Below are 18,878 nucleotides of genomic sequence, written 5' to 3'. Positions count from 1 at the left end.
TGAAAGGAGCTGATGCCTGGAATGGGAGAAGAGAGAGAAGGAGCATTTAGCAAAAGGGACCAGCAAGAAGCTAGAGACTGACTGAATAAGGGAGACCCTCCGCTCATCCATATTGTTTTCTTACTGAGTCTCTGCTTTGGAAATGGTGAAGAGTTAATCATAATACTGAATGAGATGCTCTGCTCAGCAAAGCTCCAGGAGCGCCAGCTAAGGACCTGGCTTATTGGTAATCTATACTTATGCATTAAAAAGGGCATTTTATTTCTTTTGAGTACAGTGCCATAGGGTGTTTTAAGTAGTATAATTAGTTTGCTAGTAAATAGGCAAATATATTATTCTTTTATACATATATAGATAGATAGATGGCAAGACTAGAAAGATAGTTACCTTTTGCAAAACATAAACCAGCTAATTTCGTTGAATAATTTCATAATCTAACTCAAAACCTCAGGAGCTAGAGGCTTGGAGGTTGATTCTAGCCTAACAGCTACAGCCTATCAGCTCAGCCTGCTGGAAAAGCTGTTTCTCTGGATTAGTTTCTGGCAGAAAGATCTTATGTAAATTACATATTTAACAATATGTGACACAGTTCTTAATTTTTGAGGGTGTTGTGTCCATCCTGGATTAGAGAAGAATTTTTTTTTTCCTAATGCCATTAATATTTAAAAGCTGACTGTTAAATATATATATTATTTAAATAAAACACAGTAGGAACATGGAACAATAGAATGGCCTTAGGACCTTCTGTCATTGGTTCTCCCTCAACTCTCTTCGGAATCAGCTTATCTTAAAATTATTTGGTGGGGCTTTACAGCAGCCACCTAAGAAAGATGTCCAGAAAGATGACTGATGTCAGAGAAGAGCTGTGGCATATTTTACAAAGTTTTGTAAATTGAAATGAAGCTGTGACCCACAGAAACAATTATTGTCTGGTGGTTTAGCTTTTTTTGCAAGCTTGAGTGTATTTACGAGGAGGAAATCTGGAGAAGAGTATTCCATTACTAAATGCAATTAAAGGGGAGGAAAAAACAACAGCAACTTACTGCAATTCTTGTAAAGAGCTTTGCTAAACTCCTGGGAATAGAAACACATGATGCTTCTGGTTCCAGAATTGTTCTTAATGATCTTATTACTGTATTCTCTGTTCTTCTAGTGAACTTCCCTTGATTCTAAAAATCGTCAGACACATAGGACACTTTTGCAGACAAATGAAGTGGAGAAGCAAACTCTGAGGGCTTTTCAGTCCAGGCACCTTGGAGGAGGAATACCCGGCACGAAATTCCTATAGATCAGAGGGTGTTTACTGAGACTGGACTATTTTGCTGAAGATAGGATTTTTTGCAATATTTGTAAGTTCTGCATGTGTATTTGAATAGCATGGTTGTTAGTTATTTGTAAACTCTCTTTTTATTATAAGTTGTGATGTGTTTAGACATTCTATCAAAAATATTTCCTTACCTCATTTATTGTACCAAACTTCAATGTACATAGGATTCAAAGAGTTCAAATAGGTTATGCACTTTTTAGGATAGATAATATTTTAAAGTTTTTTTTAAAGAATGCTTCCACATAATTTTGAAGGTTATTTCCCGTGGAAATTCATACTCATGAGGAAATGCGGCTTCGTCTTCATTATCAAAGATAGTACCAACAGGGTTTAGAAACAAAAGCACATAAAATGACTAAACTAGCTTTGAGCAAATTGCCAGGGAGACAGGATTGAGTCTACTCTGTGGATTTTAATATTGCACCTATTCTGTGGAAAATAAGTGATTCCATTTTCCATAGCCATCTCTCTGACGTTTTTGGCTCAATCCACATTAATTTAAATAGGACAAAAAATTAAAATTATACATGGCTGTATTCGTAGTGTGTTTTACTTGATTTTGTTATAAAAAAACTATTTTTATAACTTTTTCACTGAAGTAAAATTATTCCTCTGTATTTTTAGTATCATATTCCAAATGGAAATACTTTTCTATATATAATTTCTTATTTATAGAACAATTAAGTTAATAAGATGTTATTCTTTCAGAGTGATTCTAAGGATACAAAGAACTTGAAAGATGAGCTCAGAGGACATAACAAGTTAAACTGCAGTCATTAGTATTTCGTCTGTACTACACTGTTTTGCTTCCAATAACCCTAAATGTGCAAGTTTGCAAATTGATGTGTTATTTACACATATATTGTACAAAATTATAGAAAATGCAAATGCCTGACAAAAGTTTCGTTCCTATCCTACTTGCACAGGAAAATGTAAGTGACCCTTAATGTAAATATTAACTAGTCCCATAGAACTGAAAATCTAGCTTTAATGTACAATGTAGGTTTGCAGACAATCCCTCAGAATATTGTTGTGAAGAGAAACAACCTTGAAGTGTGTTTATGACATTGTTTTCACACTGAATATACAGAGAAGATTACTGACCACTGTAATTTGGTTTATAATTGAAGGCTTCTTAAAGATTTTGTAACATTCTTGTGCTCAAAGCTGTAAGGTTTCCAAGCAATCTAGGATTTCAGAGTATGTTTCTAAGGCTGATCAGCTATCTCTGAAAGCCAGCTATGCAGCAGTTCAAATATGGTGCATTCCTGTCTCCCCTGCTGGAGTTTCAGAATATTTTGCATTCAGTGGCATGAAGACCAACGTTTGTCTGATTAAAACAGTTTGATAAGAAAGCAAAGAAAAAAAAAAAGCCTGCTCTACTTTCAGTATAGTGTATTTGTTAACTTGTATCAAATTCATTGTGGTTGTAAATCAGACAAAATCAAGACGTGTGGTATTACAGTCACCTCTTATCTGTGGTAATCTTTCCCTTTCTGTTTCCGTATCTCACGTTTGAGGTGACACTCATCTCTCAAGAATCACATGCCCCAATATTCATCTAGCACTGCTGTAACTCTGGTAAAGCCATTAAGTGATAATTTTCCTATATGCAGGAAGCCCTCTGCGCTCAGGATCACTGAGATATGGTTATGGCACAAGCGGGCTTTTTTCACATGCCTGATATAATCCTGAGAATATATTGTGGCATACAGTGGCAAAACAGTTAGAAAGTAGAGAAGAAAAGCAGAGATTGTTCAGGCTTTAACAATGATTGGAGGATGAGGCGCTAGTTTTAAGCAGTAGTCAGCTCAGCAGTGAGGTGACTGGCAAGCTCTGGGGCACTCTGGCTTGCTTTCTCCACTCTGAAATGGGTAAGGGCAGTGGGGACAGTAGCAAACAGCATGGAGGTAATGACCTACTAAACTGTTCCAACGCTGGGCATAGTGAATTGTGTCCATCTGTCTCACTTCTGGAATGAGAGCAACCAATCCCTTCCCTGCTGTTTCTGGAGAGTAGTCCTAGGCAAAAGGGGACTCATGGCCCCGTAAAGTGCTGACTTGAGGTGTTTGTGTCGTTCTTCACAGACTGCCTGCTAACCATGTCTTCCATTCTTGGGAAGATGAAGAAATTTGGCAGTTCTGACATGGAGGAGTCTGAAGTGACAGATGAACACACGGATGGGGAGGATTCCATGCTGGAAACCCCTGACAGCCTCCAGGGTACACTCAGCACCAAGGTGCAGCCACACAAAAGCAACATCTTTGCAAGACGTGGGCGGTTTGTGATGGGGGATAGTGACAAGGACATGGCTCCCATGGACTCCTTTTACCAGATGGATCACCTGATGGCTCCTTCTGTCATCAAATTTCATGCCAATTTGGAGAGGGGGAAACTTCACAAGTAAGTTTGCCTTGTAAGATTTGGTTGTAATGAACACTTTGACAGCTGCAGACCATGTTTCTTAGAGCAGCATTTATTCTCTCTGCAAAACCGTGCCCATTTTTTCAGTTTCACTATTTTCTATGCCAAAATAAGGAGCGTTGCATCTGTGACAATAGCTGTTGTCTCTTGGCATCTCTGAAAATTCAGTCCATGGATATTTTGCCCAAAATTAGCAGTAGGCTTTAATTCACTTGCCTGAGACTGTTCAGTGAGTGGACATCACTCAGAATGAGAACATGGGATTGCCTGGCTCCCAGGCCTGCAGTTAGACTGCCATACTTCAACAACTTCTCAGCAACAGATACGTAGTTTTATCAGGACAGTTGCTTGCAGACTTTGTTGATCTTGTAGACTTTGCAGATCCATCTATACTATTCTGTAGTGCTTACTACTTCACACAAGCAAATGAAAAATAGTATTCTGGTAGTTTATAAAAAGTCTGCTAAATATCTATCTTTGAGTAACTGAAATTTACCCTTGTTAGGCTCCTATCTACAGATTCCATCACAGGCTGCTCAGAAAAAGCTTTCAAATTTTATGACCGCAGAAGGATCTTTGATGCTGTAGCCCAAGGCAACACAAAGGACCTGGATGATCTGCTGCTCTACCTTAATAGAACCTTGAAGCATCTCACAGATGATGAGTTCAAAGGTACCCTTTAGTGTTACATACCGTAAGTTGCCCTCTTCTTCCAGTAGTGCTCCTGAGATGAAAACAAAAAACTGTAATTGTGTTAAGTGTCTGCAGAAGGTCCTCTAATAGCCAGTACTTCCCTATTGATTGAGCAACCCATTGATTGTAAGGTTACAGGAGAATTCAGAAAAGTTGAAATTTTCTTTGAAACCCTGAATGAGTTTTCTTGTCTTTTGAAAAGAACCTCATTAATTCCTGCATGCCTGGGAGTAGATGGTAGGTTTGTAATCACTTCTATACAGCTGCAATTTTTTGTGTTACAGAGCCAGAAACTGGGAAAACCTGCTTACTGAAAGCCATGCTGAATCTACATGATGGGAAAAATGATACCATTCCCTTACTGCTGGATATTGCAAGGAAAACTGGAACTCTCAAAGAGTTTGTTAATGCAGAGTATACTGACAACTACTACAAGGGTAAGAGAAACAGTTGCTACAGTGAATACTCCTGGTGCTAAGACTGAAGATAGGGTTAGGCAGGGCTCTCAGTCTTCTGCATGAGGCCTTGTGCCTGCGGATGCAGTACCCCAAAGTTCCAGTGTGTGATTAACAATCAGTGCATTTGTGCTAGAGCAGTGTTTTGTTAGATGCAATATTCTGCCATTTTTGATATGCAGTGATTTCAGAGCAAGTTCAGGGGACTTGCATTTGCTGTCTGTGCCATCTTTTTAGAGCTTTTCAGTCTGCAAAGCTCTCAGTTCCACCATCTTACATGGAGCTGAATGAATTGCAGTGCCTAAAAGCTCTCAGTCTGTACTAAATGTTGAAGATTTCTGTCTGATGACTGTCTCTGTAGGCCAGACTGCACTTCACATCGCCATTGAGAGAAGGAACATGTACCTGGTGAAGCTCTTGGTCCAGAACGGAGCAGATGTTCATGCAAGAGCCTGTGGGGAGTTCTTCAGGAAAATCAAAGGGAAACCTGGCTTTTATTTTGGTAGGGGTGAGCACAGTATGGGCTTTATTGACTGAATTATCCTAGCGTTATCCCAAGTGCTAGCTGTTAAATAATCCTGTTTATGTGGGACTGGAGGCTCAGAACTACCAGATGGGCTGTTCCACCACTCTAGTCCAAATACTTACTCCCAAAGGCTGAGATTATAAAGAAACACAGTCGGTAGCTGGTTGTGTTCAGCGTGAGCTTGGTGTCTGCATCCCTTTGTTTTCCGGGCACTGTATCCTTTGAAAGGTTGTAACCTTCTGCTAGCTGTCCTTTCAGTGCTTTTTTAAGCACCATGTTTCTGTGATGCATTTAAACCAAAGAAAGTGTGATTCTAACAGCTATGACAAGAATTGGTGCTATATCAGACAAAGAAATTCACCTCTTCTCCTCATGGTGAAAGATGAAAACAACGTGATCTTTCTGTTTATGCACATGTAGTAATGGGCTTTCTTCCCATTGCTTGTCCATAGGGGAGCTGCCTTTGTCCCTGGCTGCCTGCACCAACCAGCTCTGCATTGTGAAATTCCTCCTTGAGAACCCCCACCAGGCAGCCGACATTGCTGCTGAGGACTCCATGGGCAATATGGTCCTGCATACACTGGTGGAGATTGCAGATAATACTAAGGATAATACCAAGTTTGTTACCAAGATGTACAATAACATATTGATCCTTGGTGCCAAAATTAATCCAATCCTGAAGCTAGAAGAACTCACCAACAAGAAAGGGCTGACTCCATTAACCTTGGCAGCCAAAACAGGGAAGATAGGGGTAGGTGAGCACACGTGTTTAACTGTCCCACTACTGTATCACATTATACAGAGTACATGCAAAACATTTATGCAGGACAGATTGTATCACTCCTTATTGTTGGGCCCTTTCAGTTAAGAGGAACTGATCCTGCAGTTTAACATGCAAAATGGCATAGTCCTTAAAGGCTGCAAAGTGTGTGTGTGTGTCTGTGCCCAGCTGGCATTATTCATATACCACTGGTATGCAAGGCAGCCCAAGTGGAAACAGAAAGTGGGTCTATGCTATCATTTGAACTACTAGAGGCCTTGTACTTTTGACTGGCTGGTATAACTTGCCTTCTGACAGTCCCCAGTCAAAATGACTGCATGCTCAGAGATGTGTAACATACATCTCTGTTTTTCTCTTGCAGTTTTGAAACAGATAATGGCGAGTTGTAAGCAGTATTTGTATTTCTCGTTCCCCAGCATCCAGTGAGAAAATTAGTTTTGTTTACTTCAGACTTTGATCTCTGTGGTGGCTCAGTGGGTTGACTTCAGCACAGTTAAACTAGGGAGAAATTAGCCATCCTGTCATGTGGAGATACTGAAGAACTAAAAGTCCATTAGCACTGAAATGTTGGCTGTATTGTTCTTTTGCAATTAGATTTTCGCATACATCCTCAGACGAGAGATCAAAGATCCTGAATGCAGACACTTGTCTAGGAAGTTCACTGAATGGGCTTATGGACCTGTCCACTCATCTCTTTATGACCTGTCCTGTATAGACACATGCGAGAAAAATTCAGTGCTTGAGATTATTGCCTACAGTAGTGAAACACCAGTGAGTATGCACTTCCTTGGCATTATATTCACAGGCTGGGGGACTGTTCAGGAAGAGCTCCATGTTCCACACAGTGCATCTTTTGCCTCGTTTCTGTAAAACAGCAATCTCCCTTCCTGAGTTTAAGGGTACTAGAGGGAACATTTACTGAAGATTAATATAGTTTGCTGTTTTCAAAGCCCAGTACATACTGGTCCCATCAAGATTCTCCTCCTTCTGCTCAGAACCGTCATGAGATGCTGCTGGTGGAACCCCTTAACAGGCTGCTGCAAGACAAGTGGGACCGGTTCGTCAAACACTTATTTTACTTCAACTTCTTTGTCTATACCATGCATATCATCATCCTCACTGCAGCTGCTTACTACAGACCTGTAGAGAAGAAGGAAAAGGTACGTTACTCCTCTCATATATCAGGGGACCCACCCAGTGCATGATATCCCAGATCTGCCACCCATTTGAATGTGTAATCCTAACATCAGAATTTTCTTCTTTCCTGAAGGTAGGAGGGAGATTTTGACGTTGCTTGCTTCCCAGTCTTGTCCCCTTGCTGCAACACATTTAGAAACTTAACCTGTTCCCCCAGAAATGTGGTTGCTTTCAGCTGCTGGCAAGGCCAGGTCTTTCCTATCTCCAGTTCTGCTGAACTTATCTATCTTCCTGTCTTATACAGCCTCCCTTCACATTTGGTCACAGCACTGGGGAATATTTTCGAGTGACTGGAGAGATTCTGAGTGTTCTGGGAGGTCTCTATTTTTTTTTCAGAGGGGTAAGATATTTGAAACTCTTCCTTTTTGCTGTTTGGGTAGGTGTAGGAGAGAATCAAACATGCCTTTCCTATTCATTAGCATTGGCTGCTAAGATAATCCATGTTTTAGTCAAGAGCTAAAAATCTTTTTCCTTGGCCTGATTAGGAGTTCTCAGGTTACTAATGAGCTAAGGTACAGTTTTATCTATTGTATAAAAAACGATCTTTAGAAGTCAATGAGCACCTGGGCAATTAGCCAAAGCTTCAGAATGGGGTATTGCAAATAGCCAGGCCTCCATTAAAGATTACCTGTCTTAGCTTAAAGTCCCCCTGCTTCCTCTTGGCAGCCAATGGAGAGTGTACAGGGAATCACAGGTCCTCAAACCAGTGACTGAATAGGTTGTTGTCTTCAAAAGAGACACCAGATGTAAGACAAATCAAGTGTTACTGGAAGAGTCCTCCCTAGATCTTACACCACTGTTGTTTTTGAGCTATTCTTGTGAAATGCTTTATAGGTACCAGCTCCCTGGTACAGGTGTCAGTGCTTAGTTGATGCATTCACATGGGATACTTAATCCCTCCTTGGATGCAAACCTGGTCTTCATTCCCATTTTTTTTCAGATACAGTATTTCGTGCAGAGGCGCCCGTCATTCAAGACGCTGATAGTTGACAGCTACAGTGAGGTTCTTTTGTAAGCTTCAATATCTTTGATTGCATTTCAGCATGGAACAGATGAGTGTGTGAGATCTGTAGCTTTGGCTGAAGCCACTTGTAATACGTAGATGCTTTGCTATAATTTGCTGGGTCCTTACAAAATACTTGCCAGTGGATATCATAGCACTTGAACAAGTGAGTCTGGATCAGTAACCTCCTTTGGAGGTAAAGCAAATGAAGTGTCTAGAAGTTCAGTGACTGTGTCATGCAGCAGAGTTAGGAATAGATCTCCAAGTTGGATTTGCAATCGAGTGTATGCGTTGGATGTGCAGAAGTCCTCCCATTCCTATAGGGAGCTTTGCCTCTTAATAATTTGGGCCCTTTCTTCTCCCAGCTGGAGTGCAGCTAAACAGGGCAATTTCATGGCTCTGCGTAAAGAGAGGGAGTGCTGAAGAAATGAGTGTTTTCAAGGACTTCTCTTCCCTCCAGTCACAAGGAAGAGCAGGGATGAGACTACAGAAGTTTGTATGTGGGGAAACTGAGGGGTTTGCAAGAGGAACTGTAGGATTTGAGAAGGGAAAGAATGAAGGGAAGAGAGGAAGTGTCTGCCAAGGTTCCTTTGTGTTTTGGAGAATCCCTCATTCTGCTGTATACCTCACGGGGCTCCTCTGTTCCCACCACCTGTGGCCAACTCAGCACTCTGCATTCAGACCATGCTTGTCTTTCAGCTTTGTTCACTCCTTGCTCCTCCTGAGCTCTGTGGTGCTGTACTTCTGTGGCCAGGAACTGTACGTGGCTTCCATGGTCTTCTCATTGGCCCTGGGCTGGGCTAACATGCTGTACTACACCCGTGGCTTCCAGCAGATGGGCATTTACTCTGTCATGATTGCCAAGGTCAGTCCAGTGAGTGGGTGATGAGGCCAGCAGAGTGCTCAGATTAGGATACTGCTGCCAACAACCCCATTTCCAGGAGAGAAGTCGCCATATCTAGCTCCATGATGCCACTGGCAATTCTCATTATCACTCTACTATACTTGGCCATTATTTTCCAAGTGAAGTGATACAATTTAAGTTATGTAGAAAAACCTCCTGCTTCTTATCCATACATTTTATAGCAGTCTCAATATTACTATTGTAACCTGCCGTGCTTCAAAATAACTACAGTTGGATAGGCATGGGTGAAAGTAGACTGAGAACTGTGCAGACTGGTCTGGTGTGAAATGGCACGGCTTTCTACTAGCTGGAAATTTCTTTAGGTATAGTTTAAATGTTACCAAACAGAGCAATTAGCGAAGAGGCAGTAGCTGGCTAATAAACCTCTATATATGATGTAGACAGCTAGCCCAAGAGGGGAAGAAAGATGCAACTGCCTTAATGTGGTTTATACTCACAAAGATGAAACTATTTGGCATACATATGTCTTGCATATGTGCGTAAACTGTTGCATGAATAACAGAGAAAAATGTTTTTTGTATTAAAGTTTATCTCAACAGGATAAACAACAGTTTAATGCATGAACAGCCAGCTCACAGCAAATGCCTTCTTGAGGTGAAGCAGTATTTTCTACCAGCTTTTGTTGCAGTTTATATTCAAGTTTTAGCAATATAAAAATACTCTGTTTCCATGTTACAGATGATCCTTAGAGATTTATGTCGCTTCATGTTTGTCTATCTAGTATTCCTCCTGGGATTTTCTACAGGTAATATCATACTTGGAGTTACTTTTTGTTATTTTAAAGAATCTCAGAATTTTTTTTTTTTTTTTCAAATAGCTTAGACTTTGTTTCCAACTAAAATCTAACAAATTAACCTAATTACAAAAAAAAAAAAATTTCTTCAGAATAACAATTATGTATAGTAATTTCATACAGCTTTTCATCCCTGGGTCTCAAACTGCTTTGCAAAGCTGAATGGAAAACAGTCATCCTGTTCTATATAGATAAAACTCAGATAACACCTTCTGAGAGGGTGTCAGTTATGGGGAATATTTTATAGAGCAATTTCACTGAGGGCAATGCACCATGAAGATAACATATGTTCCCTTTATGCTCATTTTCATTGCTTGCAATGGAATTATGATCTCAAATTGTATTTTCATCCTGCATATGTGATTCCTCTTTTGCAACAGCTGTGGTGACTTTAATTGAAGATGACAATGAGGGGCAAGACACAAATAGCTCTGAATATGCCCGATGCTGCCATATGAAGCGAGGCCGCACATCCTACAATAGTCTGTATTATACCTGCTTGGAGCTTTTCAAGTTCACTATTGGGATGGGGGACCTGGAGTTCACAGAGAACTACAGGTTCAAGTCTGTGTTTGTCATCCTTTTGGTTCTCTATGTAATCCTTACATACATCCTCCTGCTCAACATGCTTATTGCACTGATGGGGGAAACTGTGAGCAAAATTGCACAGGAGAGCAAGAGCATCTGGAAACTCCAGGTACATTGGTTCTGTGAGGCTGCTATCCAAGAAAGAGGGTGTGGGGAATCATAAGAAATTTCAGAGAGAATCTTTAGGAACTGACATGTTTCTAAAATAACAGGTCACTGCTGCTTTCTGATTCCCCTGAACAGTTCCTAAAAAAAGTATATTAGTTCCTTTTCCATGCATATTTGATGTTTTGCCTGAGCAGATGTGGCCAGTGTTCCACAGATGTTCAGAATTTAAGAAAAGAAGTACTTTTGTAATTAGACAGAATTATTTGGGCTTTTGATGATGGAAAATCCTGGTCAGACTATGAAGACAGGGATTATGCAAGGGGAAGAACAGTCTTTACCAGAATCTCAAAGGCACATCAGTTTTTGTTTGAAGTAAGAAAGAGAACTTCATAGTTCTAATCACAGGGCAGTAATTCAGCATTTTTAATGACATACTAACAGAGGGTGATGTTTCAGAGATGGTTACCACGCCTGCTCTAAGATGGTGACAATGATAAAAGCTCAAGGTTTTTAAAATAAAGGCAGATTTGTATGACTTTGAAACAGCAGCCTCTCAGTCATCTGCTTTCTTTTACCTGGTAGAGAGCCATCACAATCTTGGATATTGAAAACAGCTACTTGAACTGTGTGAGGCGCTCATTCCGGTCTGGGAAGCAAGTCTTGGTGGGGGTCACACCTGACGGCCAAGATGATTACAGATGGTGCTTTAGGTAACCTGTTTGTATGTCAAATGAACAATCTTTTGTAGACAAACAACATTAAGATATCTGGTAGTGGGAAGCAGAACTTTCCCCCTGAAGCACTCTGAAAAGTAGTGCACTAACACTGTCTACAGTAGTCAGCTTAATCTGTTTTCTGGGTCAGATGTGAGGCTTGAGAGGTGGCAGTTTGCGACGTAAACTCATCTGGAGTTGTCTGGTGATCCTTAGACTAGATACTGGTTTTGTTGTTCTCTCCCCAGGGTTGATGAAGTGAACTGGTCCACATGGAATACTAATCTGGGCATAATCAATGAAGACCCTGGGTACTCTGGGGACCTCAAACGAAATCCCAGTTACTCTATTAAGCCTGGCAGAGGTGAGGGTTTCAGGGACCTAAATCCTAGTATGGGCTACACACTGCTGATAGAAGCAGCATCAATTAATTGTTAGAGGGCAGTCAGGTTTACGCATTTAATGATAATGGCAGTAGCTAAGTTAATGGCATTTTCAATCAGCACAAAATGTAAAGGAGTAAGCGGGCTCATTATTCATATAGTAGTTTTACTCTCTGGAATAGAAGCCCCATAGATTCATCATTCTGACTGTAGATTTTACAAGGCAGATAATGTGTTAAATCCTGAGGAGATGGAACAGTGTACAATGGCAGCCAGATAGCCAAGAAGCTACTTTGGAGGCCCCAAACCCTATAGTTTGGGAGCTCAGCATCCAGCACAGAAGTATTTAACTGTACGATCCATCTATGCTGTACTTGCCAGCTGAAATATGGAAAAGTCATGGAACAGTATGGGGAAGAAAACCACAAAGCCCTTTCTTCCTGCTTCTTTCTTCTTTCATCAGCTTCCTATTTAAACCACTTGTATATTTTCTTCTGTTTCTGTGGAGGGGAAAAAATTAACCATTCCTTTCCTTTTTAGTATCAGGGAAAAACTGGAAAACATTGGTTCCGCTTTTAAGAGATGGAAGCAGGAGAGAAGAGACTCAAAAACTACCAGAAGAAGTCAAATTAAAACCTATTTTGGAACCTTATTATGAGCCAGAAGATTCTGATACATTGAAGGAGTCACTTCCAAAGTCAGTCTAATCTTATTTTATTTTTAAGAAGTTAATTCTCGTTGCCTATGTTGGTCCTCACAAGCAGGGCAATTAGAGCACTTCATTCATAAGAACAGGGATTTTTGGAAGAAGGTCAGAGGACTTAGGAAATTGCCGTGTGCAAGGATTCATTAAGTATGCTAAATAAACTACTTGTTATTTAAGCTGATGTCTTCATGGTTATTTTTAATATAAACCAGCAAGAAACTGTCTATACTACTTGGTTTATATTTACTTGGCTAGATATTTGCATCCAGGCTGTCTCATGAAGTGTTAGGAACAGTTCCCATAGTTGGGGGAGGGGGTTGGTTTTGTTTTGTTTTTTTTAATAAATAAATACATTGAGAATTTCCCACACTTCAGAGCTTTCTGTAAGGTAGCTAGCCCTTTTCTAGTGCAGATTTTTTTTCCAGTCTTCATCCATTTCTTTTACTCTTTGAAAGTACTCTCATGCATTTCCGAGATCTGAGCTGACATTTGCATTGTTAGCTAACAGGAGCTTCACTAAGTTTTGCAGGTTGGTGCAAGTGGCCAGTGATGGTGGATATTCTGTTGATAATATGAAAATAACAAAAGCGCTTATAGAAAAATTGTTATCACTCAACACCCTGAACATAGTGGATTTCATACCTTCTGTCTGCTTTTAGATTCTCTTTCTTTTAAAAAGTATTTTTGTGAGCAGCTACAGGCCCTGATTTTGTGGCTTCGCAACCTCAACAACTAACCAACCAAACTATCATAAAACTGGTGAAGGACTCATAAAAGAGCAGTAAAAATCACCCAGAGCCCAGAGATATATTCCTGTGAGGAAAGTTTCTTGGAAAGCAGATAAATAAATGGGGAAACAGTGAAAGAATACAAAATAATGAATGATCTAGAGATGTTGTTATTCTTTTCTCATACCACAAGAACAAATACAGTCTGTGAAATTTTAAAGGTTGAATAGTCAAAATCAATGAAATAAATGTTTCTCTTACACTGTCTGAGTAAACTCCAGAATTCACAGTTATTGTTACTGAGGCTAAAGGCTTAACAAGATCCCAAATTTGACATTTATTTAGATAACAGATGAACTTTGCACAAAGTAAGAGATAGTGGTTATAGAGAATATATATTTCAAAGGTCAGATGTATAATAATGTATAACAATAATAATCTTGAAATCAGAAAGTTTTTGTTCTTTACTTTGACAGCAACAACAGGAGGAAAGAAATCTGGTGGTGCAAATCCATCTGGCTGGATTTACAGAGAGAATCAGGAAAAATATCTGAGAGAGAAAATAGGCAGATGTTCCAAAACTACAGATAGGAGCCCTGGAAAGAGAGGAAAGAATAGGAGGAGCTTTGGCATCCTCTTGAAAAGTGGCTGGACAGGAAGGAACTAAGGATAAATTTGTCTTATAGACAGCTGGCCCGATATTTCAGTGCTGGACCTGTGCAGCTGTGTTGGGCAAGAAAAGGTAAATTGTTTTACCTTTTTTCCTTGTTATGTATCACTAAAGCACTTAGACTTAACAGCCTTTAATGCCCAAGTACAGCGTGCATATACAAGTATCCTTAAGCCAACAAGGTTTTTAACCATGGGTTTCAGTTTGAGCACATGCACTGTTTCTGTGGTTGCATCTGAAGTACAGTTGTGCTAAAGCACTTCTGTGAAATTGGGCCAGAGTGCGCAGCCTTTGCCAGGAAAAGCCCGTCGTGCTTGGCCTGTGACGCATCCAAAGACTGTGGTCAGAGAACATTCATATGAGTCACTGAAGTTGGGAAGTGGTACGCTGGAGGGGTCAGTTGCAAATTATTGGGAAAATTGGAAATCAAAGACAGAAAATTGAGCCAGCCTTTGAAAGATAATTTTCATCAATACATCCTATAATTTTTCTGCATTCATTAAGATACTGAAACAGTCACTATTCTTAAAGAGAAGCAATTGGTATATTTACATGCAAACTGCCCTTCACCGCTAACACTGTTAGATGAAGTTTTGGGTTGTTTGATGTCAGTTCTTTTACTGGGGACGGGATTTTTCAGTGCTTCTTTCTCATAGGGTACTACAGCAATGTATTTCAACAAAATCTTCAAGCATTCAGCTGCTTTATTTGAAATAGTAGCACCATCTAGAGGACTAGTAATTCTTGTTTCTTTTGTTAACATCATCCAGGGCAAATGTAATTTTATTTCCATAGAGTTTGTAGGATATAAACAGAGAAACTTGCCAAAGGATTTGAAAGAATTGCTTGAAACAAATCGGAATTTAAACTCAACAAGCTTTGTCTCTGATGGACAGGGAAACCGCGAAAGATGTTTAAGGTAGGCGTGTTCAATTTCATACCATTACAAAGGTGTATCTCTAAACACTTGGTAGCAGTCTCTATAGGTTCCACTCAAGACTTCATTATGCTCCACGCTGAACATGGCAAGAGACAGTCCACATGTAAAACAAGTACAGCTAAGTAGGCAAGACAGGCTGAGACGATGAAATAATTTATTATTAAAACTATTAAGAATAAATGCAGAAAGTGGCTGACCAGAAAACACGGTTGATTGTCTCCATGCCTTTGTGTGCCAGGGTAAATTTATGCTTGAAAGCACACGAAGATCATGATATAGCTGGAAAGCATTCATGAAATTTCTGTATTCCCTGTGAGGGATCCATTTCTTGTTATTATTAGCCCGGGTAGAGACCTAATCCATTGCTTAAATTCTGCCTTGATTTACATCAAGTGCCTATCCAGAAGGATTGGTCAGCTGCCCTGGGTAACCTGAACAGAATATAGACCTCTGCCTTTCTTTCTGTTCCAACAAGATTACAAAGACTGCAGGGGACTTCTTAATAAAAAACCTGAAATGCTAGAATTCAGAGTGAAAACATGTATCAGTGTAATGCTGTGGTTAAAAATGTAAATGCCCTATATTTGTGGGATAGGGTGGTGCTGGTGGGTTTCTTGGTTGCATTTTTTAAATCCCTTAGTCTTCTCTGGAAAGCAAACAAAATTATCCCACTTTTCTAGAGTGAGTTGTTATTAACCTCCCAGAATTTCCAGCTATATCATCACTCAGTTACTGCCATGGGCAGAAATTTGTTTCCCACAGATGGGGAGGTATAGCTTGGCAGTGACTCCAACCTGGTGTTGGAGTTTATTCAGACTCACCTGGCCAGGGCTCTGTTTGCCACAGTTTACTTCCTTCATCTTCATTCCACCTAGGTGCATAGAATTGCCTTTGGAAATGAAGGTGCGTCTCTGTTCAGGCAGACTGGGTGGGATGCCTACAGGGGACATACTTGTTCTGAAGGGACAGAGAGCACAAAGACTCACTCTCGCCGTGGAGGGCTGCAACTAACCCCCAGGGAAGAGAGGTGGCTTGTCAGGAAGTATTTGTGCTTTAAGAATAGCTTTGCTAGGACCAGCACCTTTCTCCTCCTACTGCTAGACACCTCCACTGGCTGAGGAGGAGCATGGCTCTGCAATAACTTATCTTTACTTGGGTTGTTTTGTGGAGGTTCTGCTCACCTTGGCAGACATATTTTGCATGGTCTTGCAGAATCCATGTCTTGAGAACTTGGAGAGTTTTTTAGTTCGAAGTTTGCATAATTATTTCACACTGAATGTGGTTAGAAACAGCACATGGTTCCCATGCTATTCTTTGAGGCTTGCAGGTGGTAAAATTCTGTCCTCTCACAGTTATTAGTCACATTAATTTGTATCCACACTAAGTACTTAATATGAGATGATCAGGTTCAACAACTGTGTATATCCACCAGCTCCCAATAACCGCACTGGTGCAAAAGAAATGAAGGGTGTTGATGTGCTCACCTCCTGTCTGTGGGTGACGACTGTAATTAGCAATGACTGCAAATGTGTGTGGGAGGAGAGATAGCAAGAAGAGGTGAGCTGGACAAAGGTGAGTTGGGCTACACTTCACTGGGAGTTGAAAATGGGCTAATGAACATGTGGAAAAGCAAAAACGCGATCTCAGTATTTTACAGCATTGCCATACCTGAGATGCAACTTGTCTAGTCAGTCATATAAACTGAACTGTTCTGTCTTTCAGGCACTGATAATTTCTGAATTAGTTGAGAAAAACATGCATCCTACCTGAAAAACTTGGAGCCACACAGCCTGTTGTTTGTATGTGCTCATTGTGCCCCCTGCAATAGCTGGCATTGGAGTCTGAATAGCCCTTGTCCTAATTAAACATTAATGTTAATCCCTTCTCATTGGTAGTTTTTAGTGGGGTCCACAGAAGACATCAGGGCCCACAAGAGGGCCCCCATGCCATGTGTAGGGATGCTGCCTAGTCCCTCTGGGGTACCCCATAACTGACTTGCCCCAGGAAAGCCCCTTCTCCCTCTGATGCCACTGTCTTGTTTTGCTGCCTCTGATCAAATTCATTATGCAGAATCATACTTATCTTTGCCAAATGCCAGCTAATCCTGTCACTCTTCTGTGGTGTCTCTATCACACTAGCACATTACTTAGTCATGCACCTTTTCTGGAGTCCTCAGTACTCAAAAATGCACAAGGTGTGTGCCCAGCAAGTGCTGCTGTGCTACAAAACACAGGGAATCCTGCCAACCCCATAGCCTTAAGGGATAAAGCCAGTGGACTCAAATTCTGATGCTTGAAGTTTTCAGAAATTCCCATCAATAGGAATTTTGTACAGTGTTTTTGAACAAACTGTTGTGGTAAATCTTCCAAACTCAAAAAAAATCCATGTACATTAAAAATCCCAGATAAGCTTATGTTCAGAGCAACCCACTGTCAGGCAGTGTCTTGGATGTTTAACACCAGCTTGCATGTTTTGGTGCATTAAAGAGAATCCTCTTGCAGTGAAGGATACTTCTTACAAGTCTTTCTTGCTCCATTAGGCAACAGGCGTGGATTTACTGGGGCCTGGGAGGAGGAGGTCTTAACTGACACTGCCAGATGCAGCATAGACATCCTGGGTCTTCTTGATGTGGTTATAGGGCTCTAAGTGCTTTCCATCACCCACACCATGCAGACTGGGATTACTTCTGACTCTGGAATAGTTTCCACAGAGAAAATATGGACCCAATTTCTGCTACGTCAGATGTACAAAGCATTTCAAAATACATGGTGGAGAGTACCCTATTTCTCTGGGAAGGAGGAGAAATCAACCAAATTACCTCATTGAACTTCTCTCTTTCTGGTGTGTTTGTGATACTGTGGCAGAGCTACATCACTATTAGTAACACTTCCTGTTTCAATATGCAGGCAATGAGTGGACACGAGGAGACATGAACATTTACAGAATCACTGACGTTTTCAGACTTCATCATCATCCAGAAGAGTACTTCTCGGTCATTGTTATAATCGGCCTTTAAAATCAACATTTTAGTCACCTGAATGTTGGTATGAAAAGTCATGTCACCTGGAATTGCCATGTCAGCTGGCTGCTCCACAGCCAGCGAGAGCAACTCCCAGTTACAGGAACTGGAAGGAAACATCCTACTCACTCGGCCAGTAAGAGCAGTTTTAAGCCATGTCACTAAGTCAAAGTCATTTGTTTCCAAGCTGACATAGTAGGTTTAGCCCAGACAGTTCCTCTTACTCCAAAGGAGAATGCAGATGATGAAGCACCTAGAGAAAAGGGATCATGTCCTCAGTTCCTGTTAGTCAGAGGGGGAAAGCCAGGGGTGTTCAATTGGCATAGAGGAAGACGCGAGGAAGACATGGTCCCTCATTACCAGAAAGATACAGAAGAGTGGAGTTTAGGGCTGGAAATAGGTAGAGGTTTCTCAAGAGACTGATTTGCAAGGACAAATGGAAACAGCTATATCTTAGCTAAGCACTGAATAACAGAAAATTGAAGCATTGACAAAGAGGGGAGATTATTTGCATAATGAAAGGATTTTTAATTAGAATAATGGGTTAAAATTGAGTCAGGGGAAATGTATCCTGAAAAGATGATCTTTCTATGGGACACATACGATATGTGTCTGCCCAAAGAACTCCCTTTGGCAACACTGGAAGTTTCAAACCTCAGCCCACGTAAGCAAATATATCCAGTGCCATCCTGACTGCAGCAATGTGGGACCTGCAGGTTTTAGCTTTGTTATTTTGGGGAACCAAAGTATCTGAGGGTTTATTTCAACTGGTAGATGTTTACCTTCAATTCTGCTTCAATTATTTCCCAGAAAGAGCTTGACAAAAAGTGGAAGGGACCTGCAGGGACTTACAGTTAGTGAGCGTCTCATATGCTGCTACAGTTGATGTGAAGTTTAGC

General features: G+C 40.7%; 1 protein-coding gene across 4 annotated transcripts; it reads left to right on the top strand.

Moving 5' to 3' along the window:
* The first annotated feature begins 7 nt into the window (after positions 1-7).
* On the top strand, positions 8-12,798 carry TRPV1 (transient receptor potential cation channel subfamily V member 1). Of its 4 annotated transcripts, XM_052803083.1 has the most exons (18): positions 8-226; positions 1,154-1,349; positions 2,036-2,259; positions 3,415-3,730; positions 4,257-4,423; positions 4,729-4,881; positions 5,261-5,407; positions 5,878-6,176; positions 6,801-6,977; positions 7,202-7,366; positions 7,648-7,743; positions 8,344-8,414; positions 9,106-9,271; positions 10,010-10,076; positions 10,505-10,821; positions 11,403-11,530; positions 11,782-11,897; positions 12,457-12,798. In XM_052803083.1, exons 4-18 carry the CDS (start codon positions 3,429-3,431, stop codon positions 12,621-12,623), a joined length of 2,538 nt encoding a protein of 845 aa, XP_052659043.1. In that variant the 5' UTR covers positions 8-226; positions 1,154-1,349; positions 2,036-2,259; positions 3,415-3,428; the 3' UTR covers positions 12,624-12,798. The 4 variants fall into 4 exon arrangements, with proteins under 4 accessions (XP_052659043.1, XP_052659044.1, XP_052659042.1 ...); XM_052803084.1 differs by lacking the exon at positions 2,036-2,259 and having other exon boundaries at positions 5,261-5,401; XM_052803082.1 differs by lacking the exon at positions 2,036-2,259.
* Positions 12,799-18,878: the final 6,080 nt, after the last annotated feature.

Source organism: Harpia harpyja, chromosome 12 (assembly GCF_026419915.1).
Source record: "Harpia harpyja isolate bHarHar1 chromosome 12, bHarHar1 primary haplotype, whole genome shotgun sequence".
In the NCBI taxonomy this organism is placed as follows: Eukaryota; Metazoa; Chordata; class Aves; order Accipitriformes; family Accipitridae; genus Harpia; species Harpia harpyja.
The sequence above is the reverse complement of the archived record's forward strand: the minus strand, read 5'-3'. Positions and strand labels throughout refer to the sequence as shown.